Source organism: Phodopus roborovskii, unplaced genomic scaffold, assembly GCF_943737965.1.
Source record: "Phodopus roborovskii unplaced genomic scaffold, PHOROB, whole genome shotgun sequence".
Lineage (NCBI taxonomy): Eukaryota > Metazoa > Chordata > Mammalia > Rodentia > Cricetidae > Phodopus > Phodopus roborovskii.
In genome coordinates, this window is record NW_026126480.1 from 30,036,741 (window position 1) to 30,060,842 (window position 24,102).

Consider the following 24,102-nt stretch of genomic DNA (forward strand, 5'->3'; position numbering starts at 1 on the left):
ACACCCCTCTGAATGATCTGGTCTTGTCTGATCTTGAAAGCTGGGCAGGATGGGGCTTGCCTTACTTGTACTTGACTGTCTGGGGATACTGGGTGCTGTTGAATCTCTGTGTTTTTTTCTACAGAGGCAAACATCTTTATTGGCTAAGACAACATTGTACCCCACTGCCTGGGTTTTAAGATTTCGTGTGTGTGTATGTGTGTGTACTCTAGATCAACATTAGGAGTCTTTCTTGCTCTCTCTCCAGTTTATTCAGCGTCTCTTAGTTGAACTCAGATCTCATTGATTTGCATAGTCTAGCTAGCCAGCTCTCTCTGGGGATCCCTGTCAATGATGTTGGAGTGCTTTAATTACAGGATTACAGGTGGGTTTCCATGCTGACCTGGCATTAATGTGGGTTCTTGAGATTCAAATTCCCATCTTCACACTTGCACAGCAAGTCCTTTAACCACTGAGCCATGTCCTTAGCCTCTATCACTTTTTTTTGACATAGAACTATTAGTTTCTAACAGAGTAATATTGTTTTAACCTCTTCATGCCTCAGTGGGTGATTTGTGAATGAGGATGTTAATATTTGGTTAATACAGCTGTGGTGAGGTGTAGATGAGGCAGTGTGGTAGAGCTGTCTGAATGGTGCAACAAACACTGAGTATTCAACATGCTAGCTTTATTACTCTTGGTTCATATTATCATTCAGTCAGAGCCATTCAAGCTGAAGCTGAAGCTGAAGCTATAGATATTAGGTGTTCTGAATCTTACTTGCTAAAAGCTATGTAACCATTGAGGGCAACTCATCAGTGGCAAGTCTGTCCATTATTCATTGCTGAAACACAACACCCAACACAAATAACTTAAAGGAGGAAAGACTTATCTCATTCATGGTTTAGGCCATGGTCATGTAGCTTCATGTTTTTGGGCAGAACATCATGGTAGTAGTGAAGGAGGTACTTCACCTCATGGCGGACTGAACATATAAAATAAGGAAGGCACTGGGGAGCAGGTAGAACCTTAAAGGCATGCCCCAGTAGTCTGCTTTCTTCAATGAATCTCTACCTTCCAGAGTTTCCACAATCTTCAAAACTAGTACCACAAACTGGGGATCAAGAGTTTGACATCTGAACATTTCATATTAAAACCATGATGGAATCCATCTTGGGAAAGCATCAAAATGATGTCTTCTCAGAGGAGCATGTATCTTCCTATGATGTGCATGGGACACTCACTTAGATTATCATTTATTCTTTTGGTTGCTCATAAAGTATATAGCAGGCTTTAGGCTAGACACTTGGAACACAATGACAAGCTAGACATGACTCTTTGGGGATCTGCCAGTGTGACAGGCAAAAAAGTAAGTGATTGAGGGGGAACAGAAGATAGATGGACGGAATGCTCATAAGAATAGTGGAAAGGAATGCTCTTTGAGGTGGGGAAATCCGGAGTGGGGGATAGTTGTCTCTGAGAACATAGACATTGAATAGATTTGAGGGATGGGATAGCAGCAGCCACATGGGAAATGGAACCCCAGTGCAGGATTTCAGTGTTTCTCAGCATCTCTCTCAATATAACCTTTGTATTGTATGGTGCAGATGACTGACCTAAAGAAAGAGGGAAGAATGACTATGTCCCATGACCTTTACTCCTACTTAGATGCTGGATGTTCATGGTTGGCTGCTTTTGTCATCTTTGGATGACTCCTCATCTTTATCTTCCTATCTGTTCTTGCTAGCATTGAAGGACCCACACTTAATTATATAGATCAGCCCCAAGGAATGTGGATCCTTTTTAGGCCCAGCATAGGTAAATCAAGTGAATCAGGACCTATTTATTTATAAGCAGCAATAAACTCAACATAAACTAACCTGAGCGAGGGAAGGAATTTGATGTTGGTCTTAGCTGCTGTTCTATTGCCACAACAAACACCATGATCAAGACAACTTATGAAAGAAAGTGTTTAATTTGGTGGCCTGCAGTTATAGAGGCAGAGCCTATGACTATCATGACCGTGAGTGTGGCAGCAGGCAGGCAGGCAGGCACGGCACTGGAACAGTGGCTGAGAGCTTACATCTGGTCCACAATAACAAGGCAGGGGTGGTGTGGTGTGGTACTAACTGGAAATGGTTTGGGCTTTTAAAACCTCAAATCCCCCTCTTAGTAACATACCTGTTTCAAGAAGGCTGCATCCCCTAAGCCTTCCCAAATAGTTTCACCAACTTGGGGCCAAGCATTGAAGCTTATAAGTCTCTGGGGCCAATCTCATCCAGACCATCACATTACTCATAACAGAGAACTCAAATTCAGAGTTCAGGTACAGCTTCATCCAGCAGTTTCAACATAGTCAAGGGACTTGGCTTTCTTTTGAATTTGCTTTATTTTGAGATAGGTAGGCCTCATCAGTAGTAGGTTCTAGAGGATACCTGTGCATATCATCTCAAGGACCCCTGTGTGTTTCTTTCCAAGGTCAAGAAGAAAAATAAAAGTTCTTTGAATTAATCTATCCAAAATCTTGATTATTCCTAGCTGAATCACATGTGGACAGGCAGAAAATGACATGATTAGGACAGGACTAGGCCATGTCATTACCTGTGGATTTCATGATGCAGTTGGCTCCAGCTGGACTACATGGGTGAAGGGGAGGGTAGGGGAGAGTGGGTTTCCATGGGACAAGTCATGAGGTTTGAGTAGCTTCTCTGATGGAATTATGCAAGACTCTGCAATCAGACCCTTAAACTTCATCGGAGATACCCCTGTGTAGTTTTATTTTTAAACACAAAAAAGTCATTTATAGTCTCTGTAACTAAAGACTGAGGGAAAGACATGGCTTTGTAGAAAAGGGACAAAGGAAATAGGTCATTCAAGCTTGAGCTTTTCATGCAGCAATGACATTTGAATGGAACTAAAGCACAGGCAATGGCTGGGTTTCAATAGCTGGAAACACAGGAATATACTTCATATGGAGAAGATGGTTTGAGCACAGACAGGGCAGAGAAGATTTTGCTAGAGAATTATGGAGATGGATGCTGGAAATATCCAGATCTGGATGCCCAAGAACTTAAGCAGTCAAGCCACCTGAAAGTCATAATGGTTTTCAAATGAAAGAAACTGTCTGTCTGTCTATCTATCTATCTATCTATCTATCTATCTATCTATCTATAGGCTAAATCCATTCTGAAGGCATTCCTTGAAGAGTCAGGCTATGGTATCCAGGATCTGAAGAGTTTCCATTTGGTCGGGCTTGGTTCCACTCTATGTGCTATGGACACCACTGAGATCCCACTTATAAAGACCTCAGAATTCAGGTAACCAAAATGCAAATGTGCAAAATGGCAAATGTTCCATTTACTCACACATTCATCTATCTGTCTGTCTGTCTGTCTGTCTATCCTTCATATATCCTATATATCCAGTCATATACCATCTGTACATACCAGCATCCACCCATCTACTTATTCATCCATCCATTTATCCACCTATCCATCTGCCCATCCATCCATCCATCCATCCATCCATCCATCCATCCATCCACTCTCTATTTTCTTATCTTTGCTCATTTTCTGGGCTAAAGTTGTCAATGGGACTCACTGGATTCTGTTAGGTACTGAGACTTCTACCCTCTGTGTACTGCTTGAGTCTCACCAGATCCCTCCTCTCTACCCAGGGCAGTGGTGGCTAGAATTGGGACACTGCTCTGCAGCACTCCTGTCTTGGCTGGGTTTAAGAGGAAAGCAGAAGTTGTATTTGGGAGACCTACCGAATGGACCAGCTCCATCTTGCAGGAACTTGGGACCATTGCAGGTAAGAGGTCCCTGAGCATATCCCCTCTCTTCAAGTTGAACACTGGGACTAAAATAAAATATAACAGAACCAAGTAATAATCCTTGGCCATATTGTAGTAAAATGAAGGAGTTCCAGTAGACTCTGGATGTCAAGACTTAAGTTGCAGGGAACAGTGTCCACAAGTCTGCTTTTCATTTATTTATTTATTTATTTTTATGGGTGATCAATTTTTATTTGTAATTTTTAAATTATATTTAGAAACAATTTTATTTTATATATTAATCCCAGTTCCATCTCCCTCCCATCCTCCCATGCCCCCCCCCCCCAAGTCTTTTAAATGAGCCCTTCTGGGGATCCTTGTGCACGCTATAGTTAAAACAAACAAACAAACCCTGGTGTAGAGTGTGATTTGATTGGCCCCTAAATAGATTTATACTCAATCTTAAAGTGTGTAAATGAACCTCCTTCTTGATATACACTCCACTGTAGGAGGCCAATCAGGGCTAATGTGACCCACATATTCTCCTGAGTTGATTAAGGAGCTGGATTCCCTGGTTGGCTTTCTGGGGAGGTGAGGAATAGTGCTTTCCCGGGACTCATGAGTCTGTATAAGGTGCAGAGCCATTAACAACACCATGGCATTCCCGCAGCTTGAGCTTAACTCTTGTGATTCCCTCTCTCCCTAGCTGGCTTATCTAAGGCAGAGCTCCGAATGCTCGACAAGGAATTGATGCCTCATTTCCAGCCGTCAGCCATAAGATGCCTGCCTGGTGAGATGTTCAAAGTAGGTGCTCATTTCTTCAGGAGGAGATGGGAGCTCAGCCTGGCTTCAGATCATACTGGGAAACAGGTGCCAGGCCTGGCTTCTCAGAACTTCCAGCCAGCCCTTTGCTTTTAGGGCCAGAAAAGGTCTGCATGCCAACTGTGGATACCTACTCGATAACTTGAGGTGGTTTCTCCTTAAAATTTCATTTTATGCTATTTTCTTTTAGCCCCCTTCCCTTCATAATGCATGGTACTGACTTTCTATTTCTGGTGGTTTGTGACAAGGTTAATAAATCCTTGTGCAAAGCCCCCAAGTACATTTTAGAATTCAGAAGGTTTCGGGTTTTGTAAAGGTCACCCCAATGCCCCAATACCTCTAGTGTTGTCTGAGGGAGCATTCACAAGCAAACATTCATTTTTGGGGAAGACACCTGTGACAAGTCACACTAAATGCACTATAAATAGCCTCTTGTCAATTTAGGTCAGCTTCTGCTAATTTGTCTTAAACTTTGGAAAAAACTTAGTTTTTAGATAGAGTTCATGGACTTCAGGTTTGCAGACAGGGATCATGGTGCAGACAGGGATCATGGAACTGATGTAGCTCTGTTTCTATTGATGGAAGGAGTATGGCACACATGAGCTGCTAAGGAAAGGGCCAGAGGGACCTGGGTTGGTTGAAGGAAGGGAAGCAGAGCACTGGCTACAGTAGTGTGTGTGTGTGTGTGTGTGTGTGGTGTGTGTGTGTGTGTGTGGTGTGTGTGTAGTGTGTGTGTGGTGTGTGTGGTATGTGTGGCGTGTGTGGCGTGTGTGTGTGGTGTGTGTGGTGTGTGTGTGTTATGTGTGGTGTGTGTGTGCAGTGTCTGTGTGTGTGGTGTATGTGGTGTGTGTGTGTGGTGTCTGTGTGTGGTGTGTGTGTAGTGTGTGTGGTGTGTGTGTGGTATGGTGTGTGTGTGTATGTGGTAGGTATGTGTGTGGTTGTGGTGTATGTGTGTGTGTATATGTGGTGTGTATGTGTGTGTATGTGGTGTGTATGTGTGTGTATGTGTTTGGTGTATGGTGTATGTATGTGTGTGTGTTGTGGTGTGTGTGTGTGATGTGTGTGTAGTGTTTGTGTGGTGTGTGTGGTGTGTGTGTGTAGTGTGTGTGTGGGTGTGTGGCGTGTGTGGCGTGTGTGTGGTGTGTGTGTAGTGTATGTGTGGTGTGTGTGTGTGGTATGTGTGGCGTGTGTGGTGTGTGTGTGGTGTGTGTGTGGCGTGGGTGTGTGGTGTGTGTGTTATGTGTGGTGTGTGTGTGCAGTGTCTGTGTGTGTGGTGCATGTGGTGTGTGTGATGTGTGTGTGTGGTGTCTGTGTGTGGTGTGTGTGTAGTGTGTGTGGTATGTGTGTGTGTGTATGTGGTAGGTGTGTGGTTGTGGTGTATGTGTGTGTGTGTATGTGGTGTGTATGTGGTGTGTATGTGGTGTGTATGTGTGTGTGGTGTATGGTGTATGTATGTGTGTGTGTTGTGGTGTGTGTGTGTGTTGTGGTGTGTGTGTGTGTGTGTGCTTCTCACCAAGGACACATCAATGCAGTGTGAACATGTAAACCCAGTGTTGCTGGGTCTTCCTTGGTTTTTCAGAGGCAGCAAGAAATCTCCATTTTCATGTGAATTCTCCTGATTTTACATGTTGATAGTCAATTTGAATTTATTTTTGGAAACACCACAGGCCTAGGGATCCAATCTGGCCTGTGGGTCACAAGTCAGTAGCAGCAGAAACAGAGATAATTTCTGTAACACAGACTCTGTTCGTGACAGGCATGAGTTGGCCCAGGGCCTACAGAGGGAGGGGCAGTGTCCCACACAGGAGGAAGGGCACAAAGAGCTGCTTCCTCCTGGGGACATGCAGATCCGTGTTTTGCCTGGAAGGAGAAGAGTCAGGTGAGGGGCTGGAGAGGTGGGCAGGACTCCCAGACTGAAGGTGTCATTGCTGTGTCCAGAGGCCCGAGCTGCATCCTGGGGTCATAAGCAGAAGAATTTGATTCAGGAGGCCTCAACTTGGAAGGAGTGAAGTGAGTGGCCAATAGGAAAGAGGGAACAAAGGAACAGAAGCATATGAATTCCTAGTTGGGGGGGTGCTTTAAAAAGTCAGGAAATGTCAGACGCTCTTCTGCCACGCCAACTTATCCTAGCCTCACTGGAGCTAGCCACCAAGTCCTTTTGAAGCTGTGTGACTTCAGACAAAATCTTGTTCACAGCCCTGAAGTCACAATGCACCGGGCAGAGTCCCCAGAAGTCACAATGCTGTTCATGGCAGTATGAACAGAAAATCAGTGCCCTTGCTTTCTTCTGAGCTACCAGGATTCATCATAGAGCATCCCAACAGTAAACATAGGGGCAGAGATTGGCCTTGGAGGTGAGTTCTGTGAGTCGCCTCAAAGCCAGGAGCCTAGAGAGATGACATAACGTGCTGAAGATCACATAGCTCAGGCTGGTATTCAGGTCAGAGCTTACTTCATCAGTATTTTCTCTGGTGCAAAGTCATTAACACGTGGAAAGCCAAGATCCCTTTTAGTACTTCTAATTACTTCAAAGCAAAAAAAAAAAAAAAAAAAAAAAAAAAAAAAGAGAGAGAAAAAAAAAAAAAATCTCAGTTTGGAGCTAGATTGGCTTAATACCCCTGTAACACTTTAAAAATCGCCCATATTCTCTTTTTTAAGAGGCCAGGAGTTCGGCTGCTGTTGGTGAGCATATGGAACATGGATTCAAATATAGTTTCTTTCACCGTTTATTTAATGCTTGCTTAAGGTCACAGTACAAGGGTATGACAAAATTGTGAAACTATGAGTAGATAAACGAGGTTTGGAAGATTCAGAGAGGGCATATGGAGGGTCTCACCTGACTTTCCTGCCTGCAGGAGCTGTCCCCGGAGCAGATCGCTTCCTTGGGTCCTCAGAATGCTGCCTCAGTGACCAACTCCCAGCGCCTGCAGCTCAGCTCGGCACAGCTGCAGAGCCTCCAGAGGGCACTAGATGGCGCCAAGACTCACTCCTGGCAAGATGATCCTGTGAGTGCCCAACCTGTCTCCACTGGGTCCCCAACAGGTGAGCAGAGCAACCTTGCCTCAGCCACACCCTGATTCCCCTTTTCTGAACCTTAGTCCACCCTGAAAGGTGGGAAGGCTTCCGTGATTCAGGGTGGAGGCTTGGTAGACGTTGGGTATTTGCTCTCAAAGATTAGTCTGTAGTTGCCACCAGGCTTCTTTGGACACTGTCAGCAATCCCATCTTTGAAGCCACCTGGGGGCATCTTTAAGACTTGGAGTTTCCTGGTATGATCCAGAATCTACTGGATGAGAATCTCTCAGGACTAAATTCATTTCATCGGCCTACTTGCTGTCCGGTATTAATCAACCACTGTACAGCTCTTTGATACCTACTGTGTTTTAAGTCTGCAGTAGGAACTGAGAATGTGGATGCAAGTAAGATCTCCAAGTGTTAAGACTGGGGAGGCAATAATCAGGAGCAAATGCTGGCAACTGAGGTCTAAGCAAGGAGGGAAGGAGGGAAGGAGGGAAGGAGGGAAGGAGGGAAGGAGGGAAGGGGAGAAGGAGGGAAGGAGGTAAGGAGGGAAGGAGGGAAGGGGGGAAGGGGGAAGGGGGAAAGGGGGAAGGAGGGAAGGAGGAGGCAGTTCCCTAGAGCAGATGCCGTTTCCCCTGGTGCTACAGCTTTCTCATCTTACTGACTCATCTCCTCTACCCCTCACTCTCTCTTCTTCCCGACTCCTGTCTTGAGTGAGTACCACCTTTGGACTAAGTGTGTGTCTATACTTCTGGGGAGACAGTTTAGAGCCAGGCAGGCTCATCACCCTTGCCCTCACAAGTTCAGTCGTGCAAGGAGGAGGGAAGACAGTGTTGGCATGACTCTGAGGTAGTGCAGTAGAGAGAGAGGATGATGGAGGTGGATTGTATCCTGAGCAGGGGATGGCACCTGAAACACACAGACTAAAAGGATAACTTGGTGCCTAACTAGGACTCCCTTCTCTTTCTTTCTCTCCTCATCTCCCTCCTCTTTCTTAATTAACAACCCCATGTTCTCTCCTCTCCTCCACTGAAGATGTCAAATTGGGGACTTAATTTCTGTGGCCACAAGCAGCAATTCCAAATAAGAGCCATGTTCTTTGATCCACTTATTATCTTTTGTAAATTTTCATTAAAACACAGACTGCATATGGCATTTTGTATGATGATACACGGAATGGATAAAGCATGTATCTTTAAACATATAAGGCCTGAAAGTGATGTGAGGAACCATTCCCTTTGGTCTCCTCTCTTCCAGTTTTTCAGTTCCTCTTTCCAGGGGCATCCAACATGGCTAGTGTCTGGTGTATTTGTCTACATAGCCTGTGCATACACAAACAAGTCAAGCCTACACAAGTCTTGTACTTTTACTAGGGCTTATTGTATCCTTGTTCTGAACCCTGCATTTTGGGCCCAATGATACCCCTCAGAGGCATTGCATGCCCTATGTGAGACTGAGCAATGGCCGGATATAGGCTGAGCCTTAAGTATCTAACCAGAACTGTAGAGACTCTCTATATAGTCAGGTGATCTTGTTTTCTGTTACAATTAATGCAGCTGTGCAATCTGCATTTGTCCAAGTGGCAAGTACACTTTTAAGTTAAGAGACATTGTCAAATCCTCTGCAGAGAGGTAGGTGCCAGTTTTCTCTAGAAACAGCAATGCCAGAAAGGGACCCTGAATGCCCTTCTTCCATTTACCCCACAGCCATTGGGTGAACCTTTTTTTGGGGTGTGGGTGGGTCTGTCTTTTTTTCCACTTTTTGTTTCTTAAACACCTGGGAATGATGCTTAAATGCTGATTCCCGGGCCTCCCAAGAGTTCCTGAATCAGTGTGACCAGCACCGCACTTAGGCATCTGCAACTTGGAAAGCTCCCTGACTCCTTTGAGTAAGGGGGCTCTGGCACATGCTCAATCCCCAAATCCTGTTTTGTTCCAATTCCTCCATCGCTCCCATTTAAGTGACAAAGAAATGGAGGTTTGCAGGTCAGAGAGAGAGAGAGAGAGAGAGAGAGAGAGAGAGAGAGAGAGAGAGAGAGAGAGAGAAATGCAGGGAGCTGGGCATGATGCATCCATACTCAATCCCTATGGCAACTTCATAGGCCTTCCTTGTGTTTGCTTTCAGGAGAGCCCACCTCCCAGGGTCTTTGGCTTGGCTGTCCCCTGCTACTGCTGGTGGCCAAGTTCCTATGCTGAGTGGCCTGTTTAGTGATACAAGAAGCTGGTGAAGGTGTGTGGAGAGAGAAGCCGCCTCAGACTGTGGGAGGCCTTTCCCTGAATGGCCTCAGCGAGGACAGGGAGACTCTAGAGCCTTGGAAAATAATGATTAAAAACCACCTTGCAAATCCTTAAGCCAGCCTGTGTCTCTAGTGGGTGATCTTTTACATCTCATGTTGGCTTGGAGACAGAGAGGCTGTGGTGAGGGGAGGGAGGCGGGGGCTCTTTTAGCCAGGGTGTGATCTGGTTTCCAGTCTGGCTTGATTTTCCTTCCTTGGAGCACCAGGGTGCGTTGGATTTCTCCTTTGACACTTAGCTGGGCTAAAACAAATGAATCTCTCAACAGAAGCCAATATTCCTGCCTGATTGCTGCGACTAATTGATGTTTTGGTGGGCATCACATTGCTTGGAAATTAAAACATTTAACATGGCTCAACATTAAATCAATTTTTAAATACATTTTCCAGATGTTTCTATTTCCTTGGGAATCAGTGGAGTTAAGTTAACCTTTCTAAATGTTTTTTATTTTGGGTAGAGGGTGTGGTTTTAAGCTGCTCTGGGCTTTGGTGAATGGGTTGTAATAAAAAGAAATAAAAAATATATTGGATATGTCAATCATTGAAGTGATTTCTGATCAGTGCAGGAACCCCCCACTTGATCCTTCTGGGATGAACTTATTTCTAGAAATTGCCATGTTCTTTTGGTCTTAGGGACAAGAAGTCAGAGGAATGGAAAGAGTGGGTCAGCATTGACCTTTAGCACCTACTGGAAGCTATATCATTTATAAGGTGACTGTTGAGCCTTGGCTGAACCAGACTTTTTCTTTTGGGCTACCAAGCAGCTTCCAAATCATCACACAGAGACTTGTTAGTTTTGAATGCTCAGCCTAGTGTAGACACACTTCTGGCTAGCTCTTTTAACTTAAATTAACCTGTTTTTCTTTATCAACCTTTCACCTGGTGGTTTACCTTTTCTTACTTTCTTGCTGTCTTTGTGTTTGGCTGGCTAGCAGCTGCCTGGCTTCTTGACCTGGGCATGTCCCTCTTAATTTCCTCCTTCTCTCATTTTTTTCCTTCTCTCTTGAGCCTTGGTTTCACCCTACCAGCCCCGCTTAGCCTTTCTCCTACTTAGCTATTGGCCATTCATCTCTTTATTAGAACAATCAGGTGCCCTGGGCAGGTGAATCAAATGCAACACATCTTTTTATAATTAAACCAATTCAGCACAAACAAATGTAACACACATTTACAAAGTTAAACTAATATTCTACAACAACCTGGCATTCCTTATGTGGTAAGTGGGGGCATCCTAGCTCTCTCTCAAAAGTTATTCTTATTTTGTGTGTATGAATGTTTTGCCTGTATGTATATCTGTGCTCATGTGTGTGCCTAGTACCCATGGTAGACCAGAAGGGGAAGTTGGAGCCCCCAGAACTGGAGTTGCAAATGGCTATGAGCCATTGTAGTGATTTGAATGAAAATGGCCCCCATAGATGCACAGAGATTGGCATTATTAGAGATTGGCAGAAGTGTGTCACAGGAGGTGAGCTTTGAGGTTTCAGAAGCTCAAGCCAGGCCCAGTGTCTCACTCTCTCTTCCTGCTGCCTGCTGATCCAGATGTAGAATTCTCAGCTGCGTCTCCGGCATCATGTCTGCCTGTGCAAGGCCATGCTTCCAGCCATGACGATAATGGACTAAACCTCTGAAACTGTAAGCCAACCCCAATTAAATGTTTTCCTTATTAAGGGTTGCCATAGTCCCTTCACAGCAATAGAAGGGTTGCTGTTCCTTCACAGCAATAGAAACCCTAAGATAGCCACCAAGTGGATCCTCTGCAAGAGCAGCCAGTGCTCTTAACCACTGGGCCATCTCTCTGGCCCCCATCTTGGGTTACTTAGTGAGCCCCTTAATTGGTATTCCCATTTGAAGATGGGAAGGGGTGACAGTGTGGACTTCCAAAACCCATGGTTGTTTCCCATGAGGCTGAGGGGATCCTGCAAAGGGTGCTGTTGAAAAGGCTGGTGACAGTCATCCATGGTTACATGGAAAACTGGAAGACCACTGTGGAGGCAGATGTGCTATTTGCTTTTCATCTATTCTGGCGTGGATGTGGCAGCAGATGCTGCTTTCCAAGCACAGGTTGCTTCCTCCATAAAGAACAGCAGTCCCCTGTTTCAATGGGTCAGACTAGCTGTGGGGACAAGCATGAGCATGCAACTTAGCAGAGCCACTCGAGAAAGGCCCCGGTGCTGCCAGATATCCCTACTGCCTATGGCCTGGAAAATTAGAGACAAACAATAAAAATCCCTCTTTGGTGTGTCTATATGTATGGGGGTACATGTATGTGCAGATGTATACTGCTCATGTGTGTGAACTTTATGTGCATGTGGAGGCCAGAGGCCAACCTTGGCTGTCTCCCTCAATCGCTGTCAACTATGTTTTTGAGACGGGGTCTCCTGTTGGAACTCACACTTTTACCAGGATGGCTGGTCAGTGAGGCTCCAGGGACCTGCTGTTTCCACCTCCACGGGGCTAGGTTTACAAGTGTGAGATACCATGCCTGGATTTTATTTTATTTTTTTAATAATAATTAAAAATTATTTTTTAGTTAAAAGTTTAAAATTACAATATACTCTCACCACTCTCTCTTTCCTCCCTTTTTGTTGGTTCTTTTTTTAACAAATAAAATGTGGGTTCTGGGGATTGAATTCAGGTAAGACATGGCAGGTAGTGTGGTGACTGAGCTACCTGTTTAGCACGTGTGTGTATGTGTGTACTTGCGTGTTTGAGACAGGGTCTCACTATGCAGCTGAGGCTAACCTCAAACCCCCAGTCCTGTGCTCCACCACCCCTGCCTCCAGAACTCTTTAAGTTCTGCTTACCTCGTGGCTTTTGTGAATCATCTTCAGTTTTGGTCACTGATTTCTGACCTTTCTGGTCAACCCTCCCCTCAGGATACTCATAATGGCTCTCCATCATAAAGATGGAGAGCCCACTTCGTTAGGCTGCTGCTGGACTGCTAGCCTGTTTCACTGCCATCGGGACCTAACTAGGTGGGTCCTGAGGTGATGCCCCTTTGCAGGGCAAGGAGACTGAACCTGGGAGAGTCTAAGGGGCTCTGTGGAAGGCCTCCCACTCAGGAAGCCTGACTTCTTCACCTCTGTGTGGTGCTGCCTCTGGGATGGGTGACTCTAACTTCTCTAATAAGTTAGATCAGAGAGAGATTCTGTAAATCCCTCCACCTCCTCTTCTGGCAGAAGGCCAGCTTGCCTCACAGCACGGATAATTGGTGATGGCCTGAGGCAGAAAGACAAATCTAGCTTGTGCCCTGCAGGACCCCTGGGGTGTCAGGCTGAAATGCCTAGTCCCTCACACACAGGGAAGCAGGAGGTCACACTGGCAGGTGCTGTCCCATTCACCTTTCAATGTCAGCCCTCCCAGGGGACTCCCAGTCTCCCCCTTCATAACAGGTTTGTAGTTAGATCAGGGATGGAGGTCATTTGTGCTTAGATATGGTATGCTGCTGGCTATGGCTCTGACTGGGCAGGGCCTGTGCCTTACTGGTTATTAACCATTTTGAATATTACTCCAGTAGATCTTCTTGCAGACATCCCATTTTTAGGCCACTCAGATGCTGGGCCTGGCTTGCTGGGGGCTGGAGGTCATTCTGTAATTTCTGCCTGCTAGCTAATAGAGTCTGAGCTCAGGGTTTGGTACCCAGGGGGTCAGTCACAGTAAATGGTGATGGGCTTTTCTGCCAAAGAGAGGTTGTTCTGTATGTATGGGGGTGTGTAACTTGGCTTTGTTGGAGAAATGCTGCCATGGGTGAGAGTGGAAGTTCATATCAAGTAGTAGTACCTTAGAAGTACTTTGTCCTTGGGACTGGAGAGATGGCCCAGAGGATAAGAGCCACTTATTGCTTTGACAGAGTTCCCAGCACCCACTGGATGCTCACAAGCACCTGTAACTCCATTTTCAGGGGATCTGACACTCTCTCTGACCTCCAAAGACACTAGGCTCACATGTGGTACACAGACATTTGGGGAAAACACTCACAAACATGAAATAAAACTAAAAATTAAAAAAGTATTTTGTCAACCACCTGTATACATCTGCTGAAGTCTGACTTAAGGAAGAGTTCTATGGGCTAGGTGTGGTAGCATGCACTTGTAATCTCAGTACTCCAGAGGCCAAGGAAAAGAACTGTGACTTCAAGGCCAGCCTTGGCTATATAGCAAGATCCTATTAAAAAAATTCACTAAGACTCCCCAGGCCACACAGCACACTTGGTTGGAACAGCTCTGGAGTGTGCAGATCCATTCTGGATGTTTGATGGGTCTGGAGACTCTTCAGTCACCACAGGCAGTTAGTTCATCATGTGCCTACCTCTTGTCTTCACTGTGTCAGGTGCTGGCTAATCCAGAAAAGGAAGTGAGCCTTTTCAACCCATGGGCACACCTGCAATCACTGGTAAATGGATTGCATTTACTTTCACCCACTTTCTGGACTTTTATGAGGCAGGCTAAGATGCCAATGTCATATGGAGCATGGTAGAGCTGTCAAGACAGATTTGATGTGGGGAATTCCTTCTATCCTCTGAGACCTTCTGGCATATCCCTCTATGTAGTGGATGACACAGTGCTCCCAACAATTCTGCCTACTCCCTTTGTTAGGATCACACACACACACACACACACACAAGGCTGTTTGCCCCCAGAATTTGATTCTGTGAGGTACAGTGTGTCATTAGATGAGTCTACAACACCACCCAGATAAATATGAGTTTTGGTTACTGTTATGGGAATAGACAGGCCATAGTCTAATGAAACTTTTAAATGTGCATGCCTCATGTGGCTTACTTCTTCATGGGAAGGGGCACATGGAACAGAAATAAACTCAGTCCATACTGTGGAGACAAGTCTAACCCAGCTAACTTCAGTTAACCTCCAGACTCCATCATGTGGTGAAGATTGGCTTTTTGCACAGGGAAGGCCCTTTCCTAGTTCTAGTTAAACGATACTGTTTATCTCTTGAATTGTTCTTTCATCATCTACTCATTAAGCTCCTCGGCCTCCAAAGATCGATATACTACTTGATAGCTGAGAATGGTCCTTCACTACCCCCCACACCCAGTTAGTTCCCATCTCTAAGACCACAGGCCCTAGAACTCAGGTCCTGGGAGAAGCTAGGTTAGAGCTCATGCTTCTATCATGGAAGCTCCACATACTTTGTGGAGACAGACTTTGCATCTGAAACCCCACTGAGTTGTTCCACCCAGGGCACTCACTGTTCAACAATTGGTCCCTTAGCCTCTGTATATTCGATTTTTATTCAGCTGTTGGAGTAAGAGGGACCCTCCCTTTCCTTTAGGAAATAAACTGGCTAGCCATCTTAAAACAATGAGGAGAGAAACTGTATGAAGGAGTTGAATTCAGAAACGAACTGAGGGGGCTGGCTCGTTGGCTCAGTCAGTAAAACATTAGCGTTGCAAACACAAGACCCAAGTCCCACCTGCAAAATCTATGTAAAAAGAAGTGAATGTATGCTTGCAGTTCCAGACCTGGAATACATGTGGGTCTCAAGGGCTTGCTGGTAAGCTAACCTACTCTAGTGGGCCAGGGAGAGATCTTATTTCATAAAACAAAATTAAGGTAGACAGCAACAGAGGAGGAATTAAACTTGAGGTTGTCTTTTGGCCACAACATGCAAACACACACATTATAAACACACACACACACACACACACACACACACACACACACACGAGACAGAGAAACCCAGAGAGAGAGAGAGATGCAGAGGCAGAGACACAGAGAAAGACAGGGACAGAGAGACAGAGGGAGGGAAGGAATGAGGGAAGGAGAGGTGAGTTGAGAGAATACAGCTAAGAAATGCTATTAATGAGGCTAGAAATGTGTCTCAGCAGGTAAGAGCACTTGCTGTTCTGTTCTTCTAGAGATTTCAAGTTTGGTTCTCAACACCCATGTCAGGTACTAACAAACAACACAGAATCCAGTGTTCTCATCTTACCTCTGCAGGTGTGCACAGACAGACAGACAGACACACACACACACACATACGCACACACAAATAAGTAAATAAATGGTATTAATACTGAATATGGGTCACACCTGCACACCAGCACCCCCCCCCCTTCCCTGCTGCTGATCTGTTGCTGAGCTATAGCTTTTTACTGTGGATGGCTCAGATGAGCTTCACAGGGTACTACCCAAGGAAATCTTGGCCTTGAATTTGGATCTGGTATACCTGAGACTCTGATGGGTTATGGGGCCCAAACTTTATTATCACATGAATGACAAAGAAGCAAAAATAATTCCGAGAGCCCTAGATCTGTTTGAGAGATGCCAGTGAGTCTCTGCTCATTCTCCTGGGCTGTGGTCTGCTAGCTCAGCAGGACAGAGTTTTCTAGTCCCCAGGGCAGGGCAGCCAATGGCATCTTTTTTTTTTTTTTTTTTAACCTTGATCCTAATTTAGCATCATCCTGTTGTCCAGGAAAGGACTGTAGTTCTCGTGTGGTTGGAGTTTGCTCACAGGACAGTCTGCTATCATCAAGTCTGATTTTGTAGCTGGCATCCAGCGAGGTCCTGCCGTGTGGCTTGTCAGGAAGACCCCCTCTTATTGCGGTTAAATAAGAATCAGGATAAACAAATAGGCCAAATAGATGTTTATTCAGGGAGAAATAACTTACAACCTAGACAGATGAACACCAGCAAGTTCCACCGGATTCTCTCCTATCCGAGTCCCACCAGCAAGAGAGCGTTCAGGCTCTTCCTCAGACCTCCATCCACAGGTCACTTCCGCCCATGGCTCCACCCCCAATGGGCGTGGTCAGTGTCACAGAAGGAGACAAAGTGAATATCTCAGTACACCCTCATGTTCTTACATAGGTGCAGTGGTCTTTGTCCTTGATGGTTTACAGCCAGGCATTTAGCACCCATTACTGTCTCCATAACCAAGCATCTACACTCATCGGGTGAAGAGTGTGGATACAGCAGTGAAAACAAACAAAACTAGGAACCAATATTGAGGCCTGTGAAGATCCTGTTGGCGTTCTTCAGTCTCCTCCTTTCCTATACCTCTACTCTCAAATAAGTTTTTTTGTCTTCTTTGTTGTTTGTCTGTTTTTCATTTTTTTTTTTTTTTTTTTTTGTTTCAGGTTTGTTGTTGTTGTTTTGTTTTTCTGAGACAGGGTTTCTCTGTGTAGCCCTGGCTGTCCTGGAACTTGCTCTGTAGACCAGGATGGCCTCAAACTCAGAGATCCACCTGTCTCTGCCTCCAGAGTGCTGGGACCAAAGGCCTGAGTCACCATGCCAGACTTCTTGAATCATTCTTGTGGCATGCTGAAGACTTCCCTTTAGGACCCAGTCCTGTACCTGTGAACAATGCTAGGTTTGGGCAGGAGTGCAGTAATTGCTTACCCATGATGTCACAGTGACATCACAGTGACTGTGTTCAAGGATTCCTTATTTTACTCAGTAAAACAGAAGTGAGAGTAGTAAGGCTGGCAAGCAGAGTTTGTCAGAGAGAAGCTGGGAAGAGACCCTTAATGTCAAAAGCTCAAAGATGAGGCCAGGTGGCTGTGGCACACGCCTTTAATCCCAGCACTAGGGAAGCAGAGGCAGGCAGATCTCTGTGAGTTCCAGGCCAGCCTGGTCTTCAGAGCAAGTTCCAGGACAGGCTCCAAAGCTACACAGAGAAACCAAAACCAAACCAAACAACAACAACAACAAAAAACAAACAAACAAACAAAAAACAAAAACCCCTCAAAGATGTTTTTTGAAGGAAAAAGAAAAAAATGCATAGGCATGACTTTTATTATACTGTGTTTTATAATTGTTCTAGTTTATTAGTTTAACTACTGTTAATCCTGTATTATGTCTAAAGTATAGATTCAATCTGGCCACACAAGTATGTATACATAGGCAACAACAATGCTTGTAGGGTTTGTTCTGCTCCAGCTTTCAAAATCTAAACCATATCAAGTCTCCACTCTCAATATCTACCCTCCCACATCTACCAAGAGAGAACTCCCAGAGCCTAGCAAAGAGAGCTTCCCCAGCAGATGCCTGAAGCTGTGTCATCTTTGCTTCCTAGCTGCCATACAGTGAGCAGCTTTGTTTTCCACGGGCTCCCTATCATGATATACTGGATGTCATAGGCCCAAAGTCAACAGGGCCAAGTGACCATGAACTAAAACCTCTTCATCCATGAAGCCAAACAAACCTTTCTTTCTATGAACTATCTGTTTGATTTATTTTGTCACACTGATGAAGAGCTGACTTACACAGGACTGTGACCCTCCTGAGCCCATTGCCAGGAGCCACTTTATCTCTTCCAGAGAAGATTATCATTCCAAAAGCAGTGTGTGTGGAGGTTGGGGGAGGGTCCAGTCTGTTGAGTGCTTGCTGTGGAAGCACAGGGACCCAAATTTGTATTCCTACTGCCCTCATAAAAAGTCGGGTATGGCATGTATCTATAATATCAGTTCTGGGGAGGCAGAGACAGTCAGATCTCTAGGGCTTGTGGGACAGCTGGCTTAGGTGAATTGGTGAGCTTCAGGATTAGTGTAAGACCTTGTCTCAAAAACAAGGTAGAGAGAGAGACAGGGGAAGACTCTGCACATCACATATGGGCACATACATAGTGCAAACACACACATACACACATATATTTCCCCCTCCCCAGCTTCTACTGAATTTATCCAAGCAAGTTTGAGTACCAGATTTTTGGAAGAGCATAGTGTCTGTTCATGCCTAGAAGAGGTTTTTGTTTGTTTGTTTGTTTGTTTTAATGACCTCTACCAATTTGAAAAGCCCCAACCATTTTGCCTGGCTTTTTATTTAGATTTTGGATAATTTCTGCCTCACATCTCTAAGTTGTTCTGCTCTCTTTTCACCTTTGCCTGTCTAGGGAGCCTGGTTAAGCTACTTAGCCTCTGGTGTCCAGCTGGGATGGGAGAGTAGAACCCAGCAGCAGGTTGAATGTGAGAAGAGACATCAGGGTCTCTATTCTTTTAGCTTCCTCCTGACAGACAGTGGGGGGTGGGGGCTTAGAGCCCCTTGAAGGCTGCTGCTCTTGTTGGGCAGCTCCTTCCTTCCCTTCCTTCCTTCCTTCCTTCCTTCCTTCCTTCCTTCCTTCCTTCCTTCCTTCCTTCCTATCTATCTAATCTATCTATCTATCTATCTATCTATCTATCTATCTATCTATCTATCATCTATCATCTGTCTATCTTCTACCTATCTATTTTCGTTTTAAGACAGGGTTTCTCTGTGTAGCCCTGGCCATTCAGGAACTGACTTTTTTATAGCTAAATTCACTCTCAGGACCCTTTCCGTTCTTTTCCCTTTAAGCCCTGGTGGGCAAGAGCTCCCTGCTGTTGCTTATTCCAGGGCACTTCACACTCCTGTTCTCTCTTAACATTGCCCACAGTCCTGTAAATAGTTTCTCTCTTAAACCATCCTCAATTACCCAATTTGAGGCGAGACACCTATTTCTTTCCAGAAGACTGCTTCATTTCCCACATACAGAGTCAAGGAATTAACCCTTAAAGGCTACAAGGGGAACACTATGGAAATTTCCTCAGTGTCCCACCTCAATAAAAGCAGAATTAGGTCAATTGATGTTGCCTATTTTATCTAATCAAGTTTGTCTTTGATGCCACAGATATGCAAATTTCTTACTACTGTGCAGGGGGCAACTGGATACTGTCCTTATGTAGTTAATGACTCTGAATACAATTGTCAAATTAACCCAAGTGTTTCCTGAACTGATCCATCAGGGAACAATTCTAGTTCCCCAAACAAAACCTCACCAGGATATTTGCAAATCACTGCCTCTGGGCACCTCCTAATTGCAGATTATTTATGTGCCTCATTGTGCTAGGCCTGAGTCCTCTGCAGTCCATTCATATGAAAGCTCTAGAGGGTAATTGTGGCCAACAGCCTTGAAGAGAGCGCCAGATAATTCCCCCTTCCTGGTATTCAGGCTCTTGCAACTCTGGCTGGATCTAGAAACTTGCTTTTAATCAGCAGGATGTAGAAAAGTGATGGAATGTCACTTCTGAGATAAGGTTACTAATGATAGGGACTTCTGCCTTGCTGGTATCAATCTGTCTTGCTTTTTCTCTCAGATAAATCAGTTTCCACATGGCAAAGGCCTGAATGAAGGAGGCTCTGACAGCATTTCCTAAATTGGATACTGCTGTGGATCTTTCCCTGGTCAAGTCTCTTGATGAGGATCTCTCATCAAAAGACCCTTGGGATGCCAGAGACCTTGAAGTAGAGGGCCGGGCCCATATGGTCCAAGTCCTAGCCCATAGAGATTAAGGCAATAAATTGGTGTTGTTTGAGGCTGCTGTTGTCTGGAAAATTTCTTCCACAAAAATAGGCAGCTGATACCACTGTGTAGATTTTACTGATGGGCCTAACAGGGGTGGAGGTGGGAACCAAAGTATATTTACATTGCGTTCCTTACAAGAGACAACTGATCAACCCAGAGGTTTACATGATTTTTCTCCCTTCCTCTTGTTCCTTTCTTCTGAAAATGTAGAGAGAAAATATCTAGTAAAGTCAAACATGGAGAAATTGAAGAATGATTTTTCTTTCTCCCTTTTCAGTCATTGTATGTAGTTGAGTTCTGCCTCTGGCTCTTGAGTGCTAGGCTTACACTATCATGCCTGGCTTTCATCTTGTAGTGGTGAATTCTATTCTATTCTATTTCTTTCAGCACCAGGAAGGAACCAAGGACCTCCTGTATGCTTGGCAAATGCACTACATTGAAAACATCCCCAGCCCAAGAGTGATAGTCTCTAGATTTTTTTTTATTCTTTTTCTATTTGACAGAACATTTTCGTTCTTTTTTATTTTTACTCCCAAACTTGCTGTCCAACTCCTCAAGTTCAGAAGTGATGGGAAATCCTCTTTTTCAATATAACTCACCTGTTCAGACAGAACATGTTATAGAGATGTAAATTAATGATAGATGGAAAGTTTTCAGGACGGAGTCCTCCCAACTTCTTGCGTATCTCACTATTTACACAGAAACAAAATATCCAACCCAAATGATCTTATGGTGCTAAAATTGCATCATCCTTCAGTACTAAAATTGACTTACTCTGTTGTGTGTGGTATGACTACTGGGAAAAGCTCTGGGCATTTCAACATGTTAGGTGAGACTGCTGTTGCAGAAACATAGTTTGCAAAGTGGCTGGAAAATATTGGCCAGAGATTCAAGGATATGTATCTGTTGAAATATTTTAGAGACGGAGGCTGTGAAATGGATGTTCTACAGGAGCAATGGCATTTCTGAGGGGTGTGCCTGCTGTGCAGATTCTCATATGCTTGTTTCGTGCAGGTGGATCCCAGGAGTGCAGAGGCACTGTGACATACCTGAGGCTGCAAGAAGGAAAACAAATGTAAACTTTGACATCACAGTTTTAAGCACGTGAGCCAGTGAGTTGGGTAAAGTGTAGCGGAGTAATTAGAGTAAAAGTTAAACAAAGGAATATGAAGAAAACCTCCAGGAGATGGAAATGTATAAATATATATAAATATATATATATACATATATATATATATGTATATATATATGTTTCTGATCTTGTCACTCAAGAGTGATCCTTGGCTTGTCTTGTCCTTGGGCCGCCTGCCTCAACAACTTCTATATATTTTCCCACCTCAGACTTGCCTCTTGCTGCAGTTTGCATCTGAAATCTCCCCTAGGGTCTTGTGTTGAAAGTTTAGTCCATGCTTGACGATATTAGGGGTGGGTGGGGGGGATGGGAACTCTGAGGTGTGACCCAGGATTTTAGTCACTGGGGGTGCATTCCCCAAGATGACGGTGAGACCCCACCTTTTCTTCTTCCCTTTCTTTCTTACTTAAAAAACTTCATGTATAAACTATTTAAATCATAACTTAAACATACAGCTATTTAAACACATATGCACACACACAGCATTTAGTCAGAGAAAGGTGAACACTGAGTATATTTTGAATGATATTACTGAATTACAAATAATAATTATGTGAAGTTTTTTTTTTAAAAATGTTTTTAATTGTAATAGAATTCCCTCTTTCCTGCCCTTCCCAAACACCCTCCTTCAAATTCTTCTTTTTTCTTCAACTGTTATTGGTATATGTACAAATAAATGTAAATACAGCTGGCTGAGTCTGTCTTTGTGTGCTATGTATGGATTTAGGGCTGACCACTCTGCACTGGACAGCCCATAAGGGGCCTCATTCTGGGAGGGGCTATTCTCCTTCTCAAAGCAGTCATGCTGCCTGGAGCTCTTTGTCTTTAAACTTCCTTGCCATAAGATGGATGGCATCCTCTACCATCTGCTCCCGTTATGGTGTTCTGGTACCTTATTTCAACATGAGCCAAAATGAAACATTTGTTTTTAATAAGCTGATTCTCGCAGGTATTTTGTGACAGTAATGGCAACTAATTAACACACATCCTTAGGGCCTATTCCACTTTAGACTGGAATGATACTTTAAACAAAAATTGACATGGACATACAACAGAATATTATTTAGCAAGTAAAAGGTATGGAGAAGCACAGGTAGACAGACTTGAGAGAAGACAGAGTGTGTGTAGCATTCTTACTACGGGTATAACATTTCAGTTTCTACAGAATGAAAAGAAGTTTGGAAGGTGGTAGGGTGGATGGATGCTTTTATGCCACAGAACTGCACACCAAGAAGAGCAAAAGCTTAAAAAAAAAAAAACAAAAAACAAAAAACAAAAAACTACTGATAGGGGCCATGAAATGGGTAGATCTTGAAAACTTTATGTTAAGTGAAAGAATTCAGGCACAAATCTGTCCCATGTGTCATATAACTCCACTTCTGTGAAATGACCACGGTGGGCTAATCTATACAGACAACAATAAACTACTACCTACCAGAGGCTTCAGGGAGGGGCTGGGACAATGGGGGGGGGGTGACCGCCAATGAGAATGTAATTTCTATTTGCGCTGATAAGAATGTTCTAAAATAAATTATACCGAAAGCTGTACCCCTTCATGAGTATATGAAAACCCTTGGAGTGACAAACCTTACAGGGTGAATTTTATTGTATATGGATTGCATTTCAATTAAGGCTGTTAAAAAGCAGACTGGATGACAAATTTGAATGTGGGGGTGTTGCTCGTTAGCTGTGCCCTAAGCAGTCTCAAGTGAGAACAAATCCAGTTTGGTTACAGAAAGTGGAGAGCAAGCTGTTCTCAAATGAGGCCTTCCTACAAAGCAGGACTCAATGACAAGATCAAAGCACATAAGACATTCTGTGTTGGTGGTCTCATATCTGTGGAGCCAATCAGTCATGGCCTATTTTGGACCCCCCCCCCCCATGAAAGGATAGATATATGCTGTTTCAGGACAGATGGGAGATGACACAGGTCCCTTTGCTAAGAACTTCAAAGTGACTGACTGTTCATGGTTTTCAGAATCAGAACTATTGTTCTTAAAAGTTATGCGCAAGACTCAGTGTGTGCCATCTTTACATTATTCAGTCACACTAGCATCTTTGCTTTTCCTCCCAGGGCTCACCCCTGCTCTCTCCATGGAGCTGGGTCCTTCTTGCCCATTCCCTCTGCCTCCAAGGCACTTCCTCCAGGTTTCTCAGGACCTGCTCACTCATCCCTGTTTTAGGATCAGCATCTCTTAGACCACTGCACGTAAGAGTGTGTTCTTGATATAGTCACTTTTTCTTCTCTGCCTTACTTTTCTCCATGGCATACCTCATCTGTTATTATATGGTTTAGTTAATCTTTTGGTTCCTTGCCTGCCTCATCTACCCTAGCCCTGAACATAGGTTCCAAAATGCAGAGACTTTTGCCTACTTTGTTCATGCTTAGGACCTAGATCAAAGGCTAGGATGGTAACAGATACTTAACAAATCCTTACAACTGGATGAATGAAAGCTCCCATATGTGTTCAAGAAACCATGGTAGCTGTTAAGGGGACATCAATATCTGATAAATAGTACAGGGTGATGTAATACAGGTTTCCAAATTGAATTCCTTTTAAGCTGCCAACTCCTGGCTTATACAAAGAGGGGCAATCATCCCTTTATATAATTGCCCTCACTTTTAGCTCTACTTCTTATGTAACTAACAGATTTCTTAAACATAATGTTATTTTTTTCTAAAACATCATTTAAATTTTTTTTTAATTTTATGTCTATGAATCTTTTGCCAGTGCTCTTACCTACAGAGCCATCTTTCCAGTCTTCCATAAAACATCACTTAAAAAGTGAGTCTTTTCTGAGC

The 24,102-nt window shown here is 44.2% G+C and overlaps 1 protein-coding gene across 1 annotated transcript in view; it reads left to right on the forward strand.

Annotated features, from left to right (window-relative positions):
• The window catches only part of Otoa (otoancorin), a 67,817-nt gene extending 57,551 nt beyond the window's left edge, over positions 1–10,266 (forward strand). Inside the window, exons 23-27 of the mRNA XM_051192005.1 lie at positions 3,154–3,296; positions 3,656–3,792; positions 4,461–4,558; positions 7,432–7,618; positions 9,718–10,266. Of these exons, the coding sequence (XP_051047962.1) occupies positions 3,154–3,296; positions 3,656–3,792; positions 4,461–4,558; positions 7,432–7,618; positions 9,718–9,788 (636 nt within the window). The 3' untranslated portion in view covers positions 9,789–10,266. The remainder of the gene's footprint in view (positions 1–3,153; positions 3,297–3,655; positions 3,793–4,460; positions 4,559–7,431; positions 7,619–9,717) is intronic.
• The last annotated feature ends 13,836 nt before the right edge of the window (positions 10,267–24,102 follow it).